Source organism: Drosophila rhopaloa, unplaced genomic scaffold (assembly GCF_018152115.1).
Source record: "Drosophila rhopaloa isolate 14029-0021.01 unplaced genomic scaffold, ASM1815211v1 contig_2, whole genome shotgun sequence".
In the NCBI taxonomy this organism is placed as follows: domain Eukaryota; kingdom Metazoa; phylum Arthropoda; class Insecta; order Diptera; family Drosophilidae; genus Drosophila; species Drosophila rhopaloa.
In genome coordinates, this window is record NW_025335083.1 from 2,815,571 (window position 1) to 2,838,250 (window position 22,680).

At 39.1% G+C, this 22,680-nt stretch overlaps 2 protein-coding genes across 3 annotated transcripts; one reads left to right on the forward strand and one right to left on the reverse strand.

Annotated features, from left to right (window-relative positions):
* On the reverse strand, window positions 1–6,919 carry LOC108047293. Of its 2 annotated transcripts, none has more exons than XM_017127407.2 (5): window positions 6,670–6,919; window positions 4,684–4,925; window positions 3,877–4,365; window positions 973–1,266; window positions 1–910 (listed from the first exon to the last, which is right to left on the reverse strand). In XM_017127407.2, the coding sequence occupies exons 2-5, from the start codon at window positions 4,786–4,788 to the stop codon at window positions 611–613; spliced, it is 1,188 nt and encodes a 395-aa protein (XP_016982896.1). In that variant the 5' UTR covers window positions 4,789–4,925; window positions 6,670–6,919; the 3' UTR covers window positions 1–610. The 2 variants fall into 2 exon arrangements, with proteins under 2 accessions (XP_016982896.1, XP_016982897.1); XM_017127408.2 differs by lacking the exon at window positions 6,670–6,919 and adding an exon at window positions 6,294–6,590.
* Window positions 6,920–13,730: 6,811 nt separating this feature from the next.
* On the forward strand, window positions 13,731–18,962 carry LOC123037810. Its single transcript, XM_044460327.1, has 2 exons — window positions 13,731–17,849; window positions 18,297–18,962. Exons 1-2 carry the CDS (start codon window positions 13,731–13,733, stop codon window positions 18,960–18,962), a joined length of 4,785 nt encoding a protein of 1,594 aa, XP_044316262.1.
* Window positions 18,963–22,680: the final 3,718 nt, after the last annotated feature.

The following is a 22,680-nucleotide window of genomic DNA, read 5'->3' on the forward strand; positions in this document are numbered from 1 at the left end:
CTTTGTTCTCAGCCACGTCTGCAGCGTGTCTGTATTTATATATTGCCTAATTCACAAATTTAAACTAAGTATAATTTTGGTTACAATTGTTCGGTTCAAGGTTAAAAGTATTGCAGGTGCGACCAAGTTATTAGAAAATACCAAGCCTTTTGATTTTTCTTCTGGTCTTACATTTTGATTTATAAGTTCGGCTGTTTGAATAAAATTGCTCTAGGACAACATTTACAATAATTCGCCTCGTCTAGGTCATCACTTTTAAAATAAACTACAATTCATTTTAGTTATGTACAATTGTGTTTCTTAGCCAGATCAATTGAATATTTAGATAAAACTCGATCCGCAACTTTACGCTTAACTTAAAGGGAATTGAACTAAGGAGACGAGTTCAACAGGTGTTTGTTCAGAATAATTGATAGCTACTCCCCATCAGATCCATCTTTTCGGATTCTTTCGCAATAAATTAGTGTGTTAAGAGTTAGATCTAGCTATGAGCGTGTCGAGGTAGGCTTAACAGTTTGTTAGTTGGATTGGCTTACAAGTTAAGAGCGTGGTAGTTTATATGTGAGGATGTGTTTATGTGCTAGCCTAAGACTGGTTCTTAGAATAACGCTCAACTTGAGCTGTCATGCCCGTTGGCCAGTTTTGAGGGCCTCTCCATGTTGGGCACCTCAATGGCCGGCGGAGGTGTGGCACCCTTGGCCTTGGCCAATACATCCCTCTGCTCGTAGATCTCATTGACCAGCTTCTTTACAAACGGATGGTTGAATTTGCCCTCCGTGGAGTCAAAGAACTCCTGGTGCTTCAGAAGGCAATTGTCCCGCTTCTCGTACTCGAACGCCTGCATCACCATGTCCAGACGATCCAGATCCTTCACGAACTTGCTCTCGGCCGTCTGTCCATGTTCGTATTCCTGCAAATTGATGTGTATTAAAAATACGTCCTACAAATCAAAGTTTTTGGTGAGTAACCCACCTCAAACAGTTCCATAATGCGCTTGCCACGTGGCTCGATCAACTTGCATATATCCTCCATCGCCTTAAACTCCATGGCCCGCTTTTCGTCCTTGGAAACGCCACAAAAGGGGGTAATATCACCCACCAAACTCTCCGCCAAATCGTGCACCAATGCCAGCTCCATGCAGCGGATCTGATTGAGACCCTCGCTGCCATCCAGCAGGAAGGTAAGCATGCTCATCCTGTACATGTGTCCCGAAATCGATTCGCAGTCGTTGACGTCACGCAGCACCCATCCGGTGCGTTTTGTGTGCTGCAAGAGAAGTTGGAAAAGCCATAAGTTACTTTAAGTATACAAATTATAAAGCATTTGTCTTAATTTAACGTATTTTTCTAGATTTCGTACATATATTTTGGGTAAGTTATTAATTACATTAAATGACTTGTTGAAGGTACTACTACTTTGCTTAGACAGCTTTGAGACTTCTTAATATTGTGCATAGAGAACCCAACTAACATACCTCCCGCCACTTTGGCTAATTAAAAAACCACAAAGCGACTTCGGTGACATCGTTGCCGGGTTGACTCGTTGCACACATCAAGGTTCAACCCAAACGTGCCAGCGAGGGTGGTTCTAGGCTGTTGCTATTTGATCAATAAACGTTTTATTTATAGAAACCGACGTTAGGGTAACAAGGTCCAATAGACGTTGAAAGTTTCTTATTTTCTCTGATGCCAGTGGTAGTTTTCCTATTGAATGATATTATTGTTTTATTAAACTGCAAGAAGTCAGCATTCTGCTGCAATCATATCCGTCAGTTATCGGGATTATTGCTTATAGGGCCCGATCTGTTTGTGGTCACGTAATAAATCGAATAACTTATCAGACCATTTTGTTATCTATAAACTGAAACCGACTAGGTGAGCACTACATGCATTATGATGGGTATTCTCTATAATTGCATATTCATTTACTACACACATAAATCGAGCAATAAATGGAGTTCCATTGATTAATTAAAATAATGTTCCAATAGGATGAAATAAAAGTTTATTAATAAACCTAGAGTTAAAGATGAGTTCATCAGCTAATTAAATTAAAAATAAATCATTTTAATTTATTATATTATATAAAAATGGTTTGATTGTAAAAATCTAAAAGTTACGGACAGATAATTTTAATAATGATATAACAAATTCATTTAAAATTGCGATTCAATTTGATTAGCTATACTAACAACCAATTGCCTGATTGAATCATTACTTGTGATTCGCTTAAACTATTTAACCACATAAATAATCAATATAACAACATACAATTTTTGTTTCTAATATTCACTTCACACTAATAGCTATCGTTTCAGTTTGGAAAAAATATAGAATGTATTATCGCCTCGAACGAACCCTCACCCACCGTAGAGGAGCCCCATCAACTTTCAAAGAACGCGTCTATAATTTGAAGGCCAAGATCAAAGTCACGCGCCTTTTTTTTGCGATTGCACGTTCTTCATGCAATCGCATATGTATAATAGAAAATAAAGAAAACTTGGAAAACTGGCATTGTGAAAATATTATTGTGGTGTATTCAGTTCTGTTGCCCTGCTTACGTCAATGCTGGCGGTTGAGTATTGCTCATGCTAAATTTGACGATGAATCCGTAACATTTCAGAAGGAAAAAACAGCAAAACATTATCATGCTCACGTGAGCCATTTGGAACTTTGCCTGAACTTTTTGTATATTTTTGCAATTTTGTTGCGGAGATTAAGCGATTCACTTTCTGCAACTTGTCGATAAGGAATTGCGTCCCGTGCTTTGGGATTTTCGTCATTCTGAAGATGGGTTTAAGTTTCAACTGTGCTGATTAGATAAAAGCAAAGCTAATTGCTCTAGAACGTGTGTAGCTCTTAAATTTTGCACTGTTTGCCTTTGTCAGTTTACATACAGGTGTGCTTTATATAAAGATACATTTTCTTGCTCGATAGACTTTGCACTTTGTCTGAGCTTCTATCACTAATTTCTGATAAACAGTAACCTTGTGGGCAAAAAATTAATTTTAAATTGTTTTTAAACAAAAATAATTTAAAACTCACGAACAAAACTGTATGCAAATGTTCATATACATTAGATATATAAATTTCTTGGCAACCGACTATACAAATTTGCTCAAGGGGGACACAAGAGCGAGGTTGTCGCTGACATTATAGAAGACATTCGCAAATATACCAAAAAATAAAAAGCGAAAGAACGAAAAAAGAATTGATTATACAAAACGTAAATAAATACATGTTGGCATTCTATTTGCTTTGGATTTCACACTTTTGTTTATTTTTCGTTTGGTTTTCTGGCCTACGTATGAGTTTATTACCAGAGGGTGTCGAGGTTCGGGGAGGGAATGGGTTTGGATTATGTTTTATAAGAAAAGCTGAGTCATATTTGTGTTGCTTCTAAAATGTCTTAGAGTTGGAGGACCGTCAAAATAAGCAAAACCAAAACCAGGACTACTCAATGTTAATCAAATAAGTGCACGGTTTCTTCAGGTTTTATATAGATTATTTTCTTAGTACCATTTAATATATATATGTATCTTTTATATAAAGTCGTTTAAAACCTTGCATTCAGCGACATTAGTTGAAGTCAAAGGATTTCCCTGAAGTGCATGGAAGTAATCGAAGGAATAAAAGCTTTATTGTTTCCTGGTTATTATATTTTTAATATAATAAAACATGTATTTTTGTCTTTTTTTTAAGTTTGAGTTTTTTTTTTTCAAAATTTGAAGTAATCGTTGATTGGGATTTATATTTATATCATCTCAACATTTTAAAAAACCAAAGAGGGCTTCTGGAAAAATCGATGCGAGCATATGACGCGCGAGCGGAGTAGGGTAAATCGGAAAGAAAATGATGAAAAACCAGTTTCACGTACCTTTAGGTTGCCAATAAGCTCCATGAACTGGAGAATCTCGCCGAGACCCGTGCTGAAGCAGGGCTTTTTGCCGGCGCTGGCCGACGCGGATCCCACATCATGGCAAGAGGCTGTTTTATGCGACTCTACACCGGTGCCCGTGCTGGCCGAGATTTCATCCTGTTTCTGGGATTGCAGGGGTTCTGCCGCTAGCGACGACATGGCAAACTTTGTGGCGGTCTGCTGCTGCTGTTGTTGTTGCGAGGACTTGGCTCTAGTCGGTCCCTTGTCTGCCTGTGTATGGGTGTGGATGTGGCGCTGGATGTCCTGGCTGCGCTGCTGCAGTATCCTCCTGGCGAACTGCTGTGCTGAAATATTTACTCCACGCGCCGACTCCAAATCTGACTCTGATTCGCTGTGACTGCGACCGTCCGTGTGCGAGGGCGAACCGTGACTGCCGTTGTCGCCCAACTTCGTCTGACTAGAGTGCTTCGTAGCTGTCGGTGTGCACTAAAAAAAATGTTAATATATTTTCCTGTTAGTTTAGAACACAATATAATAGAAATAGAATAATGATATATATAAAATAAATAATTACGTACTATAAAAATGTATGCTTTTTTTAATATTTTTATTTTATTGCCTCAAAATAAACAATATTCAAACTGACTTGTTAAATTATTTTCTTCAGTACTAACTTATTTTGGCCAAAGACACTTCTCTGCCATTAAGGATTAAAAAAGATTAAAACAAATCAAATTTGATAAAAAAAAAAGGCGCATCTTAATATTAAGCTTTAATATTTTAATTTACTGTCATTTTGTTTACCAGTGTAGTTGTAGCGCCACTCATGTGGCGCAGCAGCCGGCTGAGATCGCTGCCACCGTTCGATGTCGCTGCCGCCGCTCTGACCAGTTGCTGTAGTGAGAACATCGTGACCACAAACGAGAGCGATAGTCGGAGTGGGTGGGAGCAGAAGGAGAGAGAGCGAGAAATTCTCGCGCGTGATCGTTGGCCACAAAATTGTTGCCAGAGTCAAACACGTGATGTGTGTGTGCCGATCGCCTGGACTGTGGGTGTAAAAGAGAGAAAAAATCAAAATGATTAGGGTTTGTTTCATGACTATTGTTGCGGTAGTTTTTAATCGCATGCGAGTTTTGTGAGTGAGGAAAAGAGAGATGGAAGACTACAATTGCTTTATTCGGCATTACAGTTTGAGATTCACTCCAGCCACAATTCTTACAGTTCTAACGGCACCGTTTAAATATGTACAGTACACACACGAAACAGCATTCCTAATAATAAAAAATTGGGTTCAGACCTATTTCTAAAATTCTAGACAAAATAAAAGTAGAAGGGTATATTTAAATTTATTAATTTAAATCTTTTAAACTAAAAAACTATTTGCCTTAAATGATTGAAGATAAACAGTAATGAATGTGAATTTTCTTTGAAAAATAATAGTCCAAAAAAGTGTACACACACATTTGGTTAATTGTCATAATTTAATATATTTAATATTTAATTAATAAATAACATTTTTTTAATTGGTGTAATTATCACATTTTTTCCAAATTTTTTCAAAGTTTTTTGTTTTAGTTAGTTTGTTTTGCAGCACTTTGAAATAGATTTAAGTAAAAAAAATATTGTTATATGTAGTTTTTAATGCTTTATTCACTGCCGTTAATTTACAGCCATAATATAAAATTCCAAGCGCTAACACATTCAGTATGACTACATACCTAACGTTAAAACCGATACATTTTTCGGCAAAAAAAAAAAATCGAAACGATTAGAAATTATTTACTTGTTGCAAAAAAACACAGTCACAAATGTTAGGATCGTCCAAAGTTCAACTGAACAATAACGACGTTCTATTATCAGCTGCCGACACTTTTTTCCCAGACTCTCATAAATGTATGTACATATGTTCATATGTGCATATGTATGTATGTAGGGATCAATTCAAAACAATGACACAAAGAACTCAGGATGATTTTAGAAGAGACTGATACTTGGGGTGGCTACTGAAAAAAATTTCTGTTACAACTTCTCTCTTTTTGCAATCGCAACAAAAGATTTTATTTAACTAAACCAGTCAGATCATGTTAAAAAAAAACATTTAAAATATTATAAAAATAAAATACTTTTTTAATGTTCAATTTAATTTTTTAAATTATTTTTTAAATTATTAAACAATTTTATAGTTTTAGATTGCAAAGGCTGCGCTGTAAACAAAATAAAATACAACAATATTACATTATTTTTGTATTAATAAATGAATAGCAAATTAATGTTTTATAAAAAAATATTTTATTTTGTTCACTAGTCAGCTGCAATGCACTCGATTAAAAAATGTTGCCGACCAGAAATACTATGGTTTTGACCCAGTCTGCATTTTTTTTGTATGTACATAAATCTGTTCAAAGGACGGCTACCTTGACACCACTCTCCCAGTGCAAGAAGTTCCGTTAAAATAATGGCAAATAAATAGGAAGCAATTCCGACACTTCGACAGACACTTCAAGGTGAAGGCGGTAAGTTGTGTGTGTGTTCGGGCATTACGGTATGTGCGTCGTGTGGCACGTAAGCACCGTTAGTTCGTTGTAATGTTAGCGACTAAAAGATCCGCCCGTCGATGGGAAACTAAAACTTTTGATTCGGCAATGCGATGCGGCCGACACAACGTTTGTAATTAGGAATATAAATATATCGCTAAGCTAATATAGACACTGAGACACACACACACTGCACACGCGCACAACTACAGCAACAACCACGATAGAGGCGGCAGAAATAGTTAAAATTACTAACGGAATTTATGCAACAGCCAAACAGTCTGCATTCCGCGGAGGCCGTCAAGTATCCGACATGTGTCACCAAGCGCTTTTCATCCTCCTGCGATGAATGTTTGATCCACAAATGCGCTCGCTCTCTCGCCCGCCGACGGGCATCAACAAAGTTGCGCGCTCTTTTATTCAATTGTTTCTGTTTTTTTGAAGCAATTGCACAATTTTTCGGTTTTGCTGATTGTTCTTGTGCCAGCGAGCAGCTGTTACTGCGGTGTGGCCGTTTCTGTTAAAAATGCCAACAGAAATTGCGCCAATTCCATTCTTAACTTTTTCAGAAACCATTTCGAAATTGGGTTGTTTTCTATTTTCAATAATAAAAGTAATGTATAGTATGATGTATATGTATATAAAATGTATATTAAGAATATACGTTTTTTGATTACCAAAAATCTGGAAAGCATAGATTTTTACATGTATTATCTGGCTATCTCTTGCAAAATATTATCCACAGTACATAAGCGCCATCTATCTTTCTCTTAAGTAACTTCTTACTCAACCGTTTTTGCCAAACGTATAACTTTACACACAGAGGGGTCTGTTCCTCTTTTTTTTTATTCGGCCTTTATTTTTAGCATTAATGTAAATCGATTAACAAAGAATTAATGACTAACTTTACTGGCACTAAATTCCACTTTATCATCTAGCCATATTTGATAACAAATTATCCACGTGTCAAAAGCGCCATCTATCTTTCTCTAATGTAACTTCTTACTCAACCGTTTTTGTCAAACAAATAACTTTACACACAGATGGGTCTGCTCTTGTTATTTTTTATTCTGGCTTTTTTTTTAGCATTAAAGTTTATCGATTAACGAAGAGTTAATTTTACTGGAACATATTTCCACATTATTTTGAAGATGCTTATCGATAGTTAGTTCTATAAGCGACAACTTTTGATTTTTGGCGCCCTTTATAATTTAATATATTTTGGTCTTAGGAGAATGAATAGAAAATGCAATGCCTGTTTTTGTGTTTATATATGCTTATATATTATATATTAGTGCTTTAATAGTAAAAGTGCTTTGACATTGACAATTTATTTTACGTTTCGTTTTTTATACCCTTGCAGAGGGTTCATCCGTCTGTCCGTCCGTCAGTCCGTCCGTACGTCCGTCCGTCCATTTCCCTCAAATCTAGACCCTTGATTTTAAAGCTATCTGCTTGAAAATTTCTCAAAAGTTTTCTTTTCATTGCAGGTAGTATATAAGTCGGAACTATATCATATAGCTCCCATAAGAACAATCGGAAAAAAACAAATAAAACAAGAGAGAACGCTATAGTCGAGTGCCCCGACTATCAGATACCCGTTACTCAGGTAAAGGGAGTGCGAGGGAGATGGAGATAGAAACTTTAATCACGCATAACTTTTTAACGAATGGTCCGATTTGAAAAATTTCTTCTACATTTCGATAGGTATTGATAAACACAATAAAACTGCATTTTTACTTTTCCGAAATATTTAAATTTTTAAAATAGTATATTAGCGATTGTGGGCGTTAAAGGGGGCGTGGCACCTTTTTGAAACAAACTTGCGCTGCGTAGGAACTCCTAGAATCTGCATGCAAAATGCCAATCCTCTAGCTTTTATAGTTTCCGAGATCTCAGCGTTCATACGGACAGACAGACAGACAGACGGACAGACAGACGGACAGACAGACAGACGGACAGACGGACATGGCTATATCGACTCGGCTAGTGACCCTGATCAAGAATATATATACTTTATAGGGTCGGAAACGCTTCCTTCTAGCTGTTACATACTTTTGCACGAATACAATATACCCTTTTACTCTACGAGTAACGGGTATAAAAAGTATATCTTTCTTGTTTTTAATTTTTGTTTTGTTCTTTGGGATTTGGAAATATTTAAATATTATGAAATTACGGTAATTAAATTAAAATCGGACAACAATATATATATGTAGTTGCCATAGAAAAGATGTCAAATGCAGCGCAAAATCGACATGGCTTCATTGTTTTTCTTAGTTACTTTAACTAGGCGCGTTTATATAGCCATGTTCGTCTGCTTTAAGGGCTATATAAAAATGATAAATCATTCGTCTTTCTATACATGTACGTTTGAACACAGGTCAATGTTAAAAACGCATGTTTTCTGAATTTGCTGCCTGTAATATTGGCCATATGCAGCTTATTCGCCCAGTGTAAAACCCATCAGCATAGAAATTTGCAAACGTTATTTTATTCATGTTATAAAATTAGCTAAATTTGTCTGTTTTCGAATAATTATTCGTATACATCGTTATTTTTATACCCTTGCAGAGGGTATTATAATTTTAGTCATAATTGTGCAACGCAGTGAAGGAGACATCTCACACCCTTCTTTCCTTTGCACGCAGTATATAAGTCGGAACGGCGGGATCGGCCGACTATATCCTATAGCTGTCATATAACTGATTGATCGGAAATGACATAACTTTGGTGTTTGTAAAGTTAGGAAGTTGGGATTTTTTATGGGTTTTATATTTGGCCAATCAATCCGACCATAACTTTGGAGTTTTAAAGTTAGGAACTTGGGATTTTTTATGAGTATTAAGATCATCATATGAATAATTTGGGAGAATATATTTACAGAATATGCTTTCCTTTCTTGTTTAGTATCTTTTTGACTGCAGAAGTATGAAAACTTTGTCTTGCCGAAGTTAACAAAATGTTTATAAAATTTTACTGCATGCTTTGTCACCAAAGGTGTCTCTTTTTTCATTCTTTAAAACAATTATTTGCGAAACGAAAATGAAGCCTTTTCTTAACTAATAAATATTTGTCAAATTTACGGTATACAAATTAAATTAAATTAAATTACAAACTTCAAAATAGCCACCGGTAAAATAAAATTAGTTTCTATTAATGTTTTAATCTATTCATCTTCAGTCTACCTTCCAGATAGTATGTGTTGGTAAAAACACAAAAACTATTCGGTTAAATTAGCATGTACAAAGATATGAACACATTTCAACCATCGATGACGAGAAAAAATAAGGATATTTTTTAATATTGTTGGATTTTCGAGGGTCGATTGTATAATTAGTGTATAACTAGGAACTGGTCAAATAGGTATGTCCTTTCGGGCCTGCAACCTTATATAAACTTCGGCTTGTCGAATTTAGCTTCATTCACTAAAATATTTCCTCGATTAAACTGCAATCGTTTGTTGGCAGAAATAGGTCGCCCAATAAGTCCCCGCTTAAGCAGTTAAACACAAATGACTTAAAATGACAATAAAAGTGTCAAAACGTCAACCACTAAGCTGGAAATGGAACCCCTCTGGACGTCTGTTGAATAATCAGCCCACAAGCCAATTAATTGATTCCAACTAAGCCGCGTTGGCAGCCGCGTTTTGGGACTAGAGCAAGTTAAAAGCTTCCGGCTTGACGGTGCCATCCATAAATACATTATATGTAGGTTATAACTTATGCATATTTTATGCAACATTACCGTACATAAATCTAGTCCATCTATTATGCAAAACCCCTTTGCTGTTTGCGGAAATGATTTATTTATGCGTCACGAGGCCCAGCAACCAAAGTGCAAACTTCAGCTCTTTATTTTGATTTTTTTCGTAATTGCGCTTGTGAAATTGTTAAGCTGAACAAATGTATTGGAATTTATTTTATTTGGAGGTATCCAATTAAATTTGGTTTATTCTGCTGCTCTAATTCAATCATTGATGCAAATAAATTGCTGCACGTTTTCAGTCAGCGATGCGTGATCAATTTAAAAACTTTTTCAACGGCATTAAGAAATGTTGAAAATTCTTTCAAAGCAAGGCGGAAGTTTAAATATGCTTTATTTGTAAGTCTTCCAAAGAAATTGAAGACCGTCAATAGACCGTCAGTTTTACATTTTGTATTAACTAAAGCGTTTCAAGAATTACTTTAATTAAAATAAGTAGAATTATTTTCGTAAGCTCAAGTTATACGTTAGCATTAATATATAAGAATATAAAATACAAGTTAGTAATTTAATAAATGTTGCAAAACGTAATTTTTATTAAAAGTTGACTTTATTGGTTAAAGAGAAATGGATTTTTTAACTGTTGCACTTAATGTATGTCAGAAATGCCTATATGGTATCTATTTTGTTTGGCAATAAGAACATGATTCAAAGTTAATATTTAAGAGCATTGGTCACAATCGACTTTTAATTGATGAATAATTAGATTGTAACTGTAAATCGTGATTATAAACGAACAATCTTGTCTCTTCCATTCTATAAATGAAAGAAAAATAAAATAGTTTTGTACACCTAAAAATAATTATAGGTTTTAGTAAACAAAAAAAACGAAGTAGCTATTTACTAAGAGGTTCAAATGTCTTAAGGATCCTCAGTGTCCTTGGTTGAGGTAAGGAAAAATTGCAATTTCAGCAGATGCTGCTTTTTCCTCCCATTTTTCTGTAGTCTACTGCTTCGCTGGCAAGTGAAGCGTTAATGAAAAACTTTGACAAAAAACTGCATTCCTGCAAGCCGGTTGAAAAGTTTTGCTGAAAGACAGGGAAAATAATGTGGAAGTAGGGTCACCGCCGTGGAAAGAATAACAATAGTCTTCCACGGTCGCTGGGCCAACATGGCGTTTGATTAATGCTACCCAAGCATCAATGAAAATCAATTAATTAACGGCAACAACAGGAGCTTCAGAGGCAGGCAATGGAAAACAAAGGACATGCGCCTTCGTCTGCTCATGAATGAATCAGCGATTGAATGAATGAATGAGTGTAATGACTCTTTCATCAAGCGCTCGACCGTGAATAAAGCATTAACCCAGCCAGGAACCAGCCAGCAGGATCTGAGCCAAGGAGCGGGTAATGCATAAATTTCCACTTAGTTGGACAACTGTGACAAAATGGAAAGTGCAAACGGAGCTAAGCACTCGTCGGCGCTCAGTAGCATTCCGGCTTCCGGTTCGCAGCCAATTCCCAGGCGGCGCTCAAGGATCCTCCGTTCCGCTATTGGCATCCGTAGTCGGGTTAATAAATGATGAACACGTTGAGGCATATTGAAATGTAATTCATAACGGAGCAGCATCGGACCCAGTCTCAGTCCCACTCCCAGTCCAAGTCCCAGTCCCAAGCCCATCCTCTACAGTTGTTTGTCCGTCGGTGCCATGGCATTGCGCATACGTCATGTTGGACACAGGATGTGTCTGCAGGCTTTGGCCCGCTCTCTCCCACATGCTAATTGAATTATGCATCGGCCAGAGCTGCATATAATTCAATAAGCACAGAGAGAGTGACTCGGAACTTCCATCTGCAAGGCATTGGAATCCATCCACCTCGTCCGACTGAGTCAATATTTCATGCCGATGCAGCAGATTCTTCAAATGGGAATGTACAGACTATTCTTTTGACCAGTAAAGGTCCAAACCAAATGTACTTTTTTATACCCTTGCAGAGGGTATTATAATTTCCGACCATAAAAAGTATATATATTCTTGATCAGCATCACCAGGAGAGTCGAGTAAACTAGTTCCCCAGTTTTAAAGCTATCTGACTAAAACTTTCTTAAAAGTTGTCTTTCTATAGCTGGTGAGCGGAAGAACATTTTTTTAAAAAGAATAAATTTATTGTTATACCCTTGCAGAGGGTATTATAATTTTGGTCAAAAGTGTGCAACGCAGTGAAGGAGACATCTCCGACCCTATAAAGTATATATATTCTTGATCAGGATCACCTCCTGAATTGATATAGCCATGTCCGTCTGTCCGTCTGTCTGTCCGTCTGTCTGTTTCTACGCAAACTAGTCTCTCAGTTTTAAAGATATCGAATTGAAACTTTGCACACACCCTTCTTTCCTTTGCACGCAGTATATAAGTCGGAACGGGCGGGATCGGCCGACTATATCCTATAGCTGCCATATAACTGATTGATCGGGAATGCCATAACTTGGGTTTTTTTAAAGTTAGAAAGTTGGGATTTTCTATGGGTTTTATATTTGGCCAATCAATCCAACCTACCAAACTTCATAAGGATCGGCCGACTATATCCTAAAGCTGCCATATAACTGAACGATTGGAAATGCCATAACTTTGGTGTTTTTAAAGTTAGGAAGTTGGGATTTTTTATGAGTATTAAGAATGCATCTTATGAATTATTTTGAAGAATATAATTTACAGAGTATTCTGCAAGGGCATATCAACTTCGGCTCCGCCCGAAGTTAGCTTTCCTTTCTTGTTTTTATTTTTTTTTGTTCTTTGGGACTTGGTAAAATTTAAAATCTATGGAAAACCGGTTTAATTAAATTAAAATAGGACATCTATTTATTTTTGTGTTTTTAATTTATCAAAATATTCCTTTGAGATATAGTAATTATTAACTAATAATTAATATAGGAATAGAAATCGAAATGTAGTCGTTTTGTAATAACTGCAAGGGTATATAAACTTCGGCCAGCTCAAAGTTAACTAAAATAATCTTGTTATAGAAGTGTAAAGCTGTGTTACCAAAGAATGTGTATACTAGTTGTTGCCGCCATAATTTAAATTTAATTTTGATTTCTTTTTGTTATATATAAGCACTCGATATAAACATCGAGATATCGCTGTAAGGAATATCGATCTCATTTTACGTTGTTAAGAACCATCTCAATCGGACATAAGCGAAATAAGAAAGGAGAAAAGACAAAGTTTTTAAGCGTGCTCCGCAACGCAAACTGTAATACACATCGATTCGGAAGCTGAAATTTAAATAAAGTTAATTTTCAATACATAGTTTACTGCTCTCCGTCTGTGCTTTCGAGTGAGTGGTGTGGGCTGCTGTAAAAACAATTTAGTTTCGCTCTCAACATTCTTAAAAACTTTGTGCACAACCGGTTGCCGTTATAACTGTACAATTACGAAGCGACGCATTTCCAATTAGCCATAATATTGTGAAATCGCGATCGCATCCCTTTCTTGAACGTAAGGTGAGAAAAACGTAATACGTAAACGGAGCCAAAAAACCACAGAAATTACGCACACAAATACAATTCCGCCACACGCCAAGTTCACATAACCCTAAAAAGTTAATTGAGATGAGCAAAGAAGTGTGTAGAATATGCAAGAAAAAAGCGATAGGAACTGAGGAAAGCTGGGTTCAATGCGACAGTTGTGATAGTTGGTACCACTTTCACTGCGCAGGTGTCGGCTACGACGTCGAGGATACGGACTGGAGTTGTGACCTGTGTCTTGCTGGAGGTAGCTCCGAAAACCCACCTGGAAGGATGATGCGATCACCGCCTCAAAATCATTTCGACATCTCCAACTCATTATCCGTAAACCAAAATAAGCCACAGCTGGACGCGCTCATCGAAATGGATAAACCCAGCGGCGGACAGATTATACCCGACGATAATTCTAACGTCAACAAAAGCAAGCTAATGCTCGACATGTTGGAAGAAAAGAAAGCTTCCGAACAGAGATTTATTGAGGAGAAGTATAAAATTTTACTACAAATGAGTATGCAAGACGGATCGACAGACGGGCTATTTCAGGCGATTCCCGCATCACCGTCCAGTTCCCAAATCGCCGCAAGACAAGCTATACCCAAGGAGCTTCCTTCGTTCAGCGGGGATCCTGAGGAGTGGCCAATGTTTATCAGTACATTTGAGCACAGCACTTCCGCAGCAGGATTCTCCAATGTTGAAAACATGCTCCGTCTACAAAAGTGCCTAAAAGGTAGGGCTCGCGAAATGGTGAAGGATAAGCTTCTACTTCCTAGCCTAGTTCCGGAAGTAATGAGCACGCTGAAAATGTTCTTCGGCAGACCCGAGCACATCCTGGAGAGGATGATCGACAAGGTGAGGAAGCTACCGCCACCCAAAGAAAAATTGGAATCCATAATAGAGTACGCGCTCGCAGTACGCAACATTTGCGCCACGATCGAAGCTTGCAGCCTACAAGCGCACTTAAACAACCCAATGTTAGTGAAGGAGCTTGTAGACAAACTTCCAAGTAACCACAAACTAAACTGGGCGATGCACCCCCGCGACGAATCGGTCCCTCCCATAAAAGCTTTCAGCGACTGGCTCTACAAATTAGCGCAGGCAGCGTCGACTGTCGTGACACCATTTTCTCACAGGACTAGTTCTGTGAATACCCATAATAGCTGCGCAGCCAGTTCGAGCCAGGGATCTACAGTCCAGCAACAGCCTAATCGAAAGTGCATTGCATGCGAGTCCACAAATCATTGGGTAACACAATGCGAACAATTTAAAACTAGCGCGGTAGAACAGAGATGGCAAGTCGCTAAAGCCGGAAAGGCCTGCTTTCGATGCTTGAAAGTTCACCGAAATAATTGTCGACCAAAGGAGTGCGGAGTAAATGGTTGTACAAGAAAACATCACCCTCTACTCCACTCGGAAAGTGTTCCCAATACAACCAACGAAGTGGGAAATCAAAGACATGTAAGCACACACCATGGCGACGTAGAAGGAAACCAGTTCTTCCGAATCGTTCCCGTAACTCTACATTACGCTGACAAAAAAATCGAAATTTTCGCCTTTCTGGATGAAGGATCATCTGTTACCCTAATCGACTCATCAATTTTTGACAAGCTCGATATAAAAGGTACACCGTCACCGATTTGTTTACAGTGGACTGGAGAAACAACCCGGTTCGAAAATACATCCGTGCAAGCATCAATCCAAATCTCAGGCGTTAGCTCCGAAACACGTTACTGGCTCAACAACGTTCATACTGTCAAAAACATTGCACTGCCAAAGCAAACAGTTGATATGGATGAGTTGCGCAGTAAGTACAGCTATCTAAAGGACCTGCCATTAGAGACCTACTCCGCGCAGCCAATGTTATTAATTGGAACAAACAATTGGAAAATAGCCGTTCCTCGCAGGATCCGCGAAGGTAAATGGAACGATCCAATAGCGTCAAAGTGCATGTTAGGATGGACCATCCAGGGATCGGCAAACTCAAATCGTCACGTATCTATGCACCACTGCGATTGCAACTGGCAAAAGCTTCACGAAGAAGTAAAGGAGCACTTCAACCTCGAGTCAATCTCGCCTAAAAAACTCTTTTCAAGCGAGGACAAACGAGCAGTCGAAATCCTAGATCAGACTTGCCAAAACAAGTGTGGAAAATACGAAGTTGGGCTTCTTTGGCGGAATAATATTCAAAGACTTCCCGAGAGTCGCATTACCGCTCTAAAGCGCCTACAATGCATGAGAACCAGAATTCTGAGGGAACCGGACCTGTTTACGAAAATCGACGACCAAATCAAAAATCTTCTTACCAAAGGATACGCCAAGCAACTGTCTGACGAGGAGGCGGAGAAAGAAGAAACTCGCACCTGGTACTTACCAATATTTATAGCCCTAAATTCGAATAAGCCAGGAAAAATAAGGCTGGTCTGGGATGCGGCAGCAAAAACAAATGGGATATGCCTCAACGACCTTCTGTTAAGCGGACCGGACTGCTTAAACCCACTTATCGACGTTCTTCTAGCCTTCAGAGTCGGAAAAGTCGCCGTAAGTGGCGACATCGCCGAAATGTTCCACAGGATCAACATTCGGCAAGAAGACATGCATTCCCAGCGCTTTCTTTGGTATGATACCAACCAAAATAAGATAAACACTTACGTCATGCGTGCAATGACTTTTGGTATTAGTTGCGCACCATTCATAGCCCACTACGTGCGCGACAAAAATGCCTTAGTCCACCAGCAGCAATTCCCATTAGCCTTGGATGCGATTCAGCGTGCGCACTATGTCGACGACTTCATCGACAGTATGAGTGATGAACAGAAAGCCATCGAAATATCCAGCCAAGTAAGAGAGGTCCACTCCAGAGGCGGATTCGAAATTCGAAACTGGGCGTCAAATTCCAGTACAGTTCTCTCGTATCTTAAGAACGATGGAGACGCCAAAAAACAGGAGCCAGTGCAGTTCGGCGCTACAGAAAAGGTTTTGGGTATGTACTGGGACCCACATAAAGACGTATTTAAGTTTATTTGCAGATTCTCAAGACTTAAGCGAGACGTCCTTACCGATCCTGCAGTCCCAACGAAAAGAGAAGTCCTTCAGGTTCTCATGTCGATCTTCGACCCTTTGGGCCTGCTGTCATGTCATACGATCGGATTAAAAATCCTTCTGCAGAAAATCTGGCGCGCAAATATCAGCTGGGACCAAGAGCTGCCAGAATCACTGTCGGAGGACTGGAATCAATGGAAGCTGCTACTGCCTCAAGTGGCAACAATTAACATTCCGAGATGCTACTCCCCAAGGATATCTGCAGAAACCCGAATCGACCTGCACACGTTCGTGGACGCTAGCGAGCATGCTTATTCCGCTGCTTGCTACCTCCGAGTGTCACAAAAAGACGAGGTGGACGTACTGCTAGTGGCCGCGAAAAGCAAAGTGGCGCCACTAAAGCCATTATCTATTCCGCGCATGGAACTCCAAGCCGCCGTGATGGGCTCACGCTTAGCAAACAAAATCGTCAACGTACGTAATCTTCGAGTCGACGATCTTACGTTCTGGTCGGATTCACGAACCGTTCTACAATGGCTGGTGATGGACCCTCGCAACTTTCAACAATTTGTGATGCACAGAATCGGCGAAGTCCTGGAGACCACTCGAGTGGATCAATGGCGATGGATCCCATCAAAGCTCAACGTCGCAGACGGGGCAACGAAGGTCATCAAAAATCCTTGCGTGGACACATGGCTTTACGGACCCGAGTTTCTGAAAACGGAACCCAGTAACTGGCCAACAGTTCCGTCACGGGCAACGGAGATCGATACGACCGAACTCCGCAGACATGTCTTTATAACCCGTGCGAATAAAGTCTTACTCGACGTGGAATATCTCTCGGATTGGCGGCGCCTGTACAGAGCCGTCGCAAACATGTCCCTATATATCCGGCGACTACAAGCTAAATGCCAAAGGACGGACATGCCGACAGCAGTGACCGAATTTGACGTCAAAGAAGCACAGACCCTTCTATACAAGGAAGCACAGAGGCTGGAGTTCGCGGACGAAATCCATTCATTAAGTTGTAAAAAGACAATAAGCGCAAAAAGCAGATTGACTGGCTTAAACGCATATCTGGACGACAACGGAATACTTCGCACTAAAGGTCGAGTGAATGCAATCGGATATACTATGGACGCGATAATATTGCCACCAGAGAGTCGGGTAACGTTCTTATTAGTCCGTTTCTATCACGAAAAATATCACCACCTCGCTCACGAAACCGTGATAAATGATATAAAATCCAAATTTTATATTCTGCGCCTAAGAGTACTACACAAATCCGTAAGAAAAGCCTGTCAATTATGTAAAAATCGTAGCGCAACGCCACAGCCTCCACAAATGGCCGCGGTTCCAAAAGCTAGGTTGGCAAGTTTTGAAAAACCATTCACGTGCACCGGCGTCGATTATTTTGGGCCTATCCTAGTCAACGTTGGAAGACGGAAAGAGAAGAGATGGGTTGCGCTGTTTACCTGCTTAACCCTGCGTGCAGTCCACTTTGAGATCGCTCACAGCCTCGATACAAGCTCCTGTGTGATGTGTTTCACTAATTTCATGGCACTTCGTGGGACACCAAGAGAAATTTATTCCGATAATGGCACTAATTTTAAGGCCACTGAAAAGACATTGCGAGAGGAGCTGATCAAGATCGACTTTGATAAAATCGCAATCAAGTTTGATGGCATTAAATGGCTATTTAACCCTCCAGGAGCACCCCATATGGGCGGTGCTTGGGAAAGATTAGTGCGGACTACAAAAACAGTCCTAAAAAACATCTGCCCGAATTACTCATTCAACGACGAAAGCCTGAGGTGTGCTCTAATGGAAGCACAGTTCATCATTAACTCACGTCCCTTAACTTTCGTCAGCCTGGACTCCGAGGACGACTCTGCGTTGACTCCGAACCACCTGCTAATGGGTTCATCGAACGGTTACAAGCCAATCAAGGAAGAGAAGATTAACCTAAGACGTCATTGGAACGAGGTAAAACTCTTTGGAGATCGCTTTTGGCAACGCTGGGTGAAGGAGTTTACACCAGTGCTCACTAGACGCACTAAATGGTTTGAAAAGTGTCCCCCAATATCAGTTGGAAGCGTGGTCATAATCATCGATGAAAACTTGCCTAGAAATCTATGGCTTAAAGGACGCGTGATCAACACTTTTCCTGCCAAGGACGGACAAGTTCGTCGAGCCACTATTAAAACGCAGCATGGAGTTCTCGATCGACCAGCTACGAAGATTGCGGTTCTAGATGTCGGCTTAGAAGATGGTAACTGACCACCCTAGGATCAATTACAGGAGGGGGAATGTTGCCGCCATAATTTAAATTTAATTTTGATTTCTTTTTGTTATATATAAGCACTCGATATAAACATCGAGATATCGCTGTAAGGAATATCGATCTCATTTTACGTTGTTAAGAACCATCTCAATCGGACATAAGCGAAATAAGAAAGGAGAAAAGACAAAGTTTTTAAGCGTGCTCCGCAACGCAAACTGTAATACACATCGATTCGGAAGCTGAAATTTAAATAAAGTTAATTTTCAATACATAGTTTACTGCTCTCCGTCTGTGCTTTCGAGTGAGTGGTGTGGGCTGCTGTAAAAACAATTTAGTTTCGCTCTCAACACTAGTGTTCCAAAGAAAGCTATCAATGAATGGTTATAAAAACTTAATTTCTTTTAATTACGTTTTTAAAACTTCTGAGGTAGCAAAAATTGACAAATCCAATAATTTCTTTTTTTAAGAAACGTGTTCGTTGTTGTAAAAGAAACACCAGATATTTGATCTAATTTTTGCAGTACATCATCGTAAAGACTTAAAAAGAGTGATTATGTAAAAATAGATTGTCAAAAAGCTCAAGGAGCAACTTACTTTTGTAGTAAATCAAATGTTTTCCTGTGCAGTTAAACTCCCTGAGTTTTTAAGCGTATAAATTGGATTTTTCGGAGGATCAATAGGTTGTTGGCTTTGTTAAAGCTTCATTTTCACAAGTAGGAGCCATAAAATGGATTTCTGATTTTATGCAGAAACTAAGCTTTTTTAAATAATAATAATAATAATATAATTTTTGAAGCTTTATTATTTATCAATAATTTAAGAAAAAACAAAACGGACATAAAAAACACAACAAAATGTTAACCTTCTGAGATTTAAAGATGGGTATCCAACAAACCCAACCAAATGAGAAAACGAATTGTCACCATTTTTTGTAGTGATTAATGACTATCCATTCCCCAGTCCTTTTTATTAAAACAAACCAGCTCTTTTCCATTTGAAATATGGTTGCAATAACTATCAGGACTTTTCTAAATATCCTTGGCCCACACATCCTCCTAATTAAGTGTGGTGAAATAACTTCACATATCATTGATGCGAATTTATTGATTTAATATAATGTTCTCTGACAAAATATTATAGCTGCATTATATTTATAATCGTTTTCCATGCAATCAGAAGTCGGGACTTGTCGCAGTCGAGTTCGAGCTCATCCTGGACTCTGCGATGATGAACATTTTGGTTCCGCCCACGGTCATAGTTTGCTCTTGGCAAGCCGTCTCTGCTCTTCCGCTTTGCATGGGAAATTAAAACTTTCATTGGCCACTTTTGGACTGTGATGTGATTTTTTTTTCATTTTCCGGATCTTTTGCTTTTCTTGGTCCTCGAATTCCGCGCTGACAAACTTTATTATTTTGCCAGAAACTTTTTAATGACAAAATCAAATTGATGCAGGCAAAAAAGTTGTGGCCAAGAAAGGCAAAGTAAGAAAACAAGCAGCTGATTGTCCTATAATTTGAGGATTATTAAAGCGAACTGTTGCAGTACATTTTGGACCCCAAAAGGTTTCTGTAGTCAGCACGGGTCCTCAGAAAAACATTTTATCATGCGACATTATAAGCGGTGGCCTTGTTTAAATGTTTTATTTGTAGGAGAAATTGACATTTGTAGTGCTGTAAAAAGGTTTAAAAGGGCATTTACTCGCTGCGGTGCAGTCTAAGTATCCGGCCATCAGTGATGTCGAATTGAAAGCTCTAATGTTTATGATTATCGATTATGTGAAACGCTTGCCATACGTATGTATAGTTCTTCCCATTGAATGAATTATGATACAGTGCTGACCATTTTACTAGCGCCACATTTACATACATAAACATTTAACCAAAATATATTCAGTTTCAACGAATTAAGATTTTAATAAATATGATTAAATAAAAAGTAATAAAGTAAAAAACAAATTAAATTTGGCATGACAATATCACTTAAATTTTCTTAATTAGAAGCCTCAGATAAACTTGCTTTATTAAGGAATAAAAATTCTCTTTACTCCAGGTACACCTCGTTTTAAATCCATCATAATAAGGATATTCCGATTTTCCCGAAACCCAAAACATTCGGACCGCACTGTTCTTAAGTGAATGGACGGAGCATTGGTTGTGTGGCCGTTCAATCAAATGCCTTGACATGTTGTGGGAGTGGCCGAGGACCTCGATGTGGCGCTGGGAATCCCAACCTCCCTATCTGCCCTCATGAGCAGACCCATCTCTTGCGGCGGGATAATGGCAGACTATTTGTTAGCATCCACAGCAAGGGAAAGGTTTCGTGGGTGCAAAAATATGCGGGTCATAAAAACTAAACAAAAATGCTAGTTTTTAGTAAATTAATGTGCTGAGAAGAATTGAGTAAATGCCATGACCGGGTCCTCCAATCCATCAATCAAAGGCTTTAGTATTAGGGGGTATGTTATGTGGAGGAAGCGACAAGTGGCCGTGAAAAATCAATAAAATAGGGGTAGCATTGAGTCATTTATTTAAACAATCAGTCGGAAGCTGAGCCAAATGTGACTCAAAACTACATTTGCTAGCCCCGTTTAACGGGCTTCCCCCACTCTGATTTTTTACTTTCTCTACTTTCTCTACTATTTCTTCTTTTTGATTGTTTGGCTTGCCAACCCACATGTGTCCCGGAATTGGGCTTCCATCTCCACCTCGTTTTGGCCATAAATCTTCTTGAACCTGGCACAGAAAGCAAAAAGTTAAAAATTCTCTTTCTATTTGTCGTCAAGCTTTGTATTTGTGTTTTGGCATATGATTGATGTTCCCCAGAAGGGAAAATACGAAGAAAGGCTTGCCGTGGCGCCCAGAGGGTAAGAAGTCCGCTTTAATTACTCGAGTGTTGCTAATTTAATTAAACACAGCCCATCAACAATTGGAAATGATTATCAGTGGCATCAACTTGAAGGGAAAAATTGCATTCCCTTTCTTGTGTTTGGCCCACAACAAAGGCTAATGAGCCACTCGAGCTCCCTCTTTTTTTCTGCCCACTTCATCTCTGTCTGTGGCAGGTTTTCAGGCTCTCCAACTGACACTGAGAAATTGCAAGCCCCACGAAATTAAAAATAACTCAAGCAAAAATCTTGAGAAACAAAGGCAAACGGGCAATTTATGAAGCGTCTGCCCAAAGAGGAGACCCAGGCAAATACGGAAGGCTTAAGGTATTGTTAGCCCGAAAGATGCCACCTTCTCCGGCGAAACAAAAGCCGGAACAGAAAGCGGGAGAATACGAAAATTGGTTAGCACGTTGATTTATCATCGACAGTACGCCCTCCCCCCCTCTCCCCACCAACTGTGTGCCCCGGGGAGATGGAGATGGAGACGGGCGGAGAGGGGAGCTAGGTAAGTTCCGTCCGCCGCAAGTAATTCAATAACAGCCAAGTAGTCCGACTTTGGGACAATGGCGAGCAGAATGCGAGTAACGAATGCGAGTAAATTGTGATATAAATCACACAACAGCGCAACTCGAGAGGAGCCAAAGGGAAAGCGAAAATGTTCCTTGTTGGCAACTGACAGGCGGCACCACCACCACCAGGAGTCACCCACCCAACCATCCACCCAATCCACACAAACAGCGGCAAGAAAAACCCGAAAACGAAACTCGTTAGAAGTTTTCTTTCGGTCACAGCCTTTCGAAACAGGCAGAGCAGCAGAAATGGGAATA

Bases quoted from the DNA above. Each gene is read 5' to 3' on its own strand.
- LOC108047293 (XM_017127407.2), bottom strand. From the start codon at position 4,788: ATGTTCTCACTACAGCAACTGGTCAGAGCGGCGGCAGCGACATCGAAC. The intron at 4,366-4,683 runs GTAAACAAAATG...CATTTTTTTTAG, and splicing joins GTGGCGCTACAACTACACTG to TGCACACCGACAGCTACGAA. The intron at 1,267-3,876 runs GTACGTGAAACT...CTTCTCTTGCAG, and splicing joins AGCTTATTGGCAACCTAAAG to CACACAAAACGCACCGGATG.
- LOC123037810 (XM_044460327.1), top strand. From the start codon at position 13,731: ATGAGCAAAGAAGTGTGTAGAATATGCAAGAAAAAAGCGATAGGAACT. The intron at 17,850-18,296 runs GTAACGTTCTTA...ACTAATTTTAAG, and splicing joins TATTGCCACCAGAGAGTCGG to GCCACTGAAAAGACATTGCG.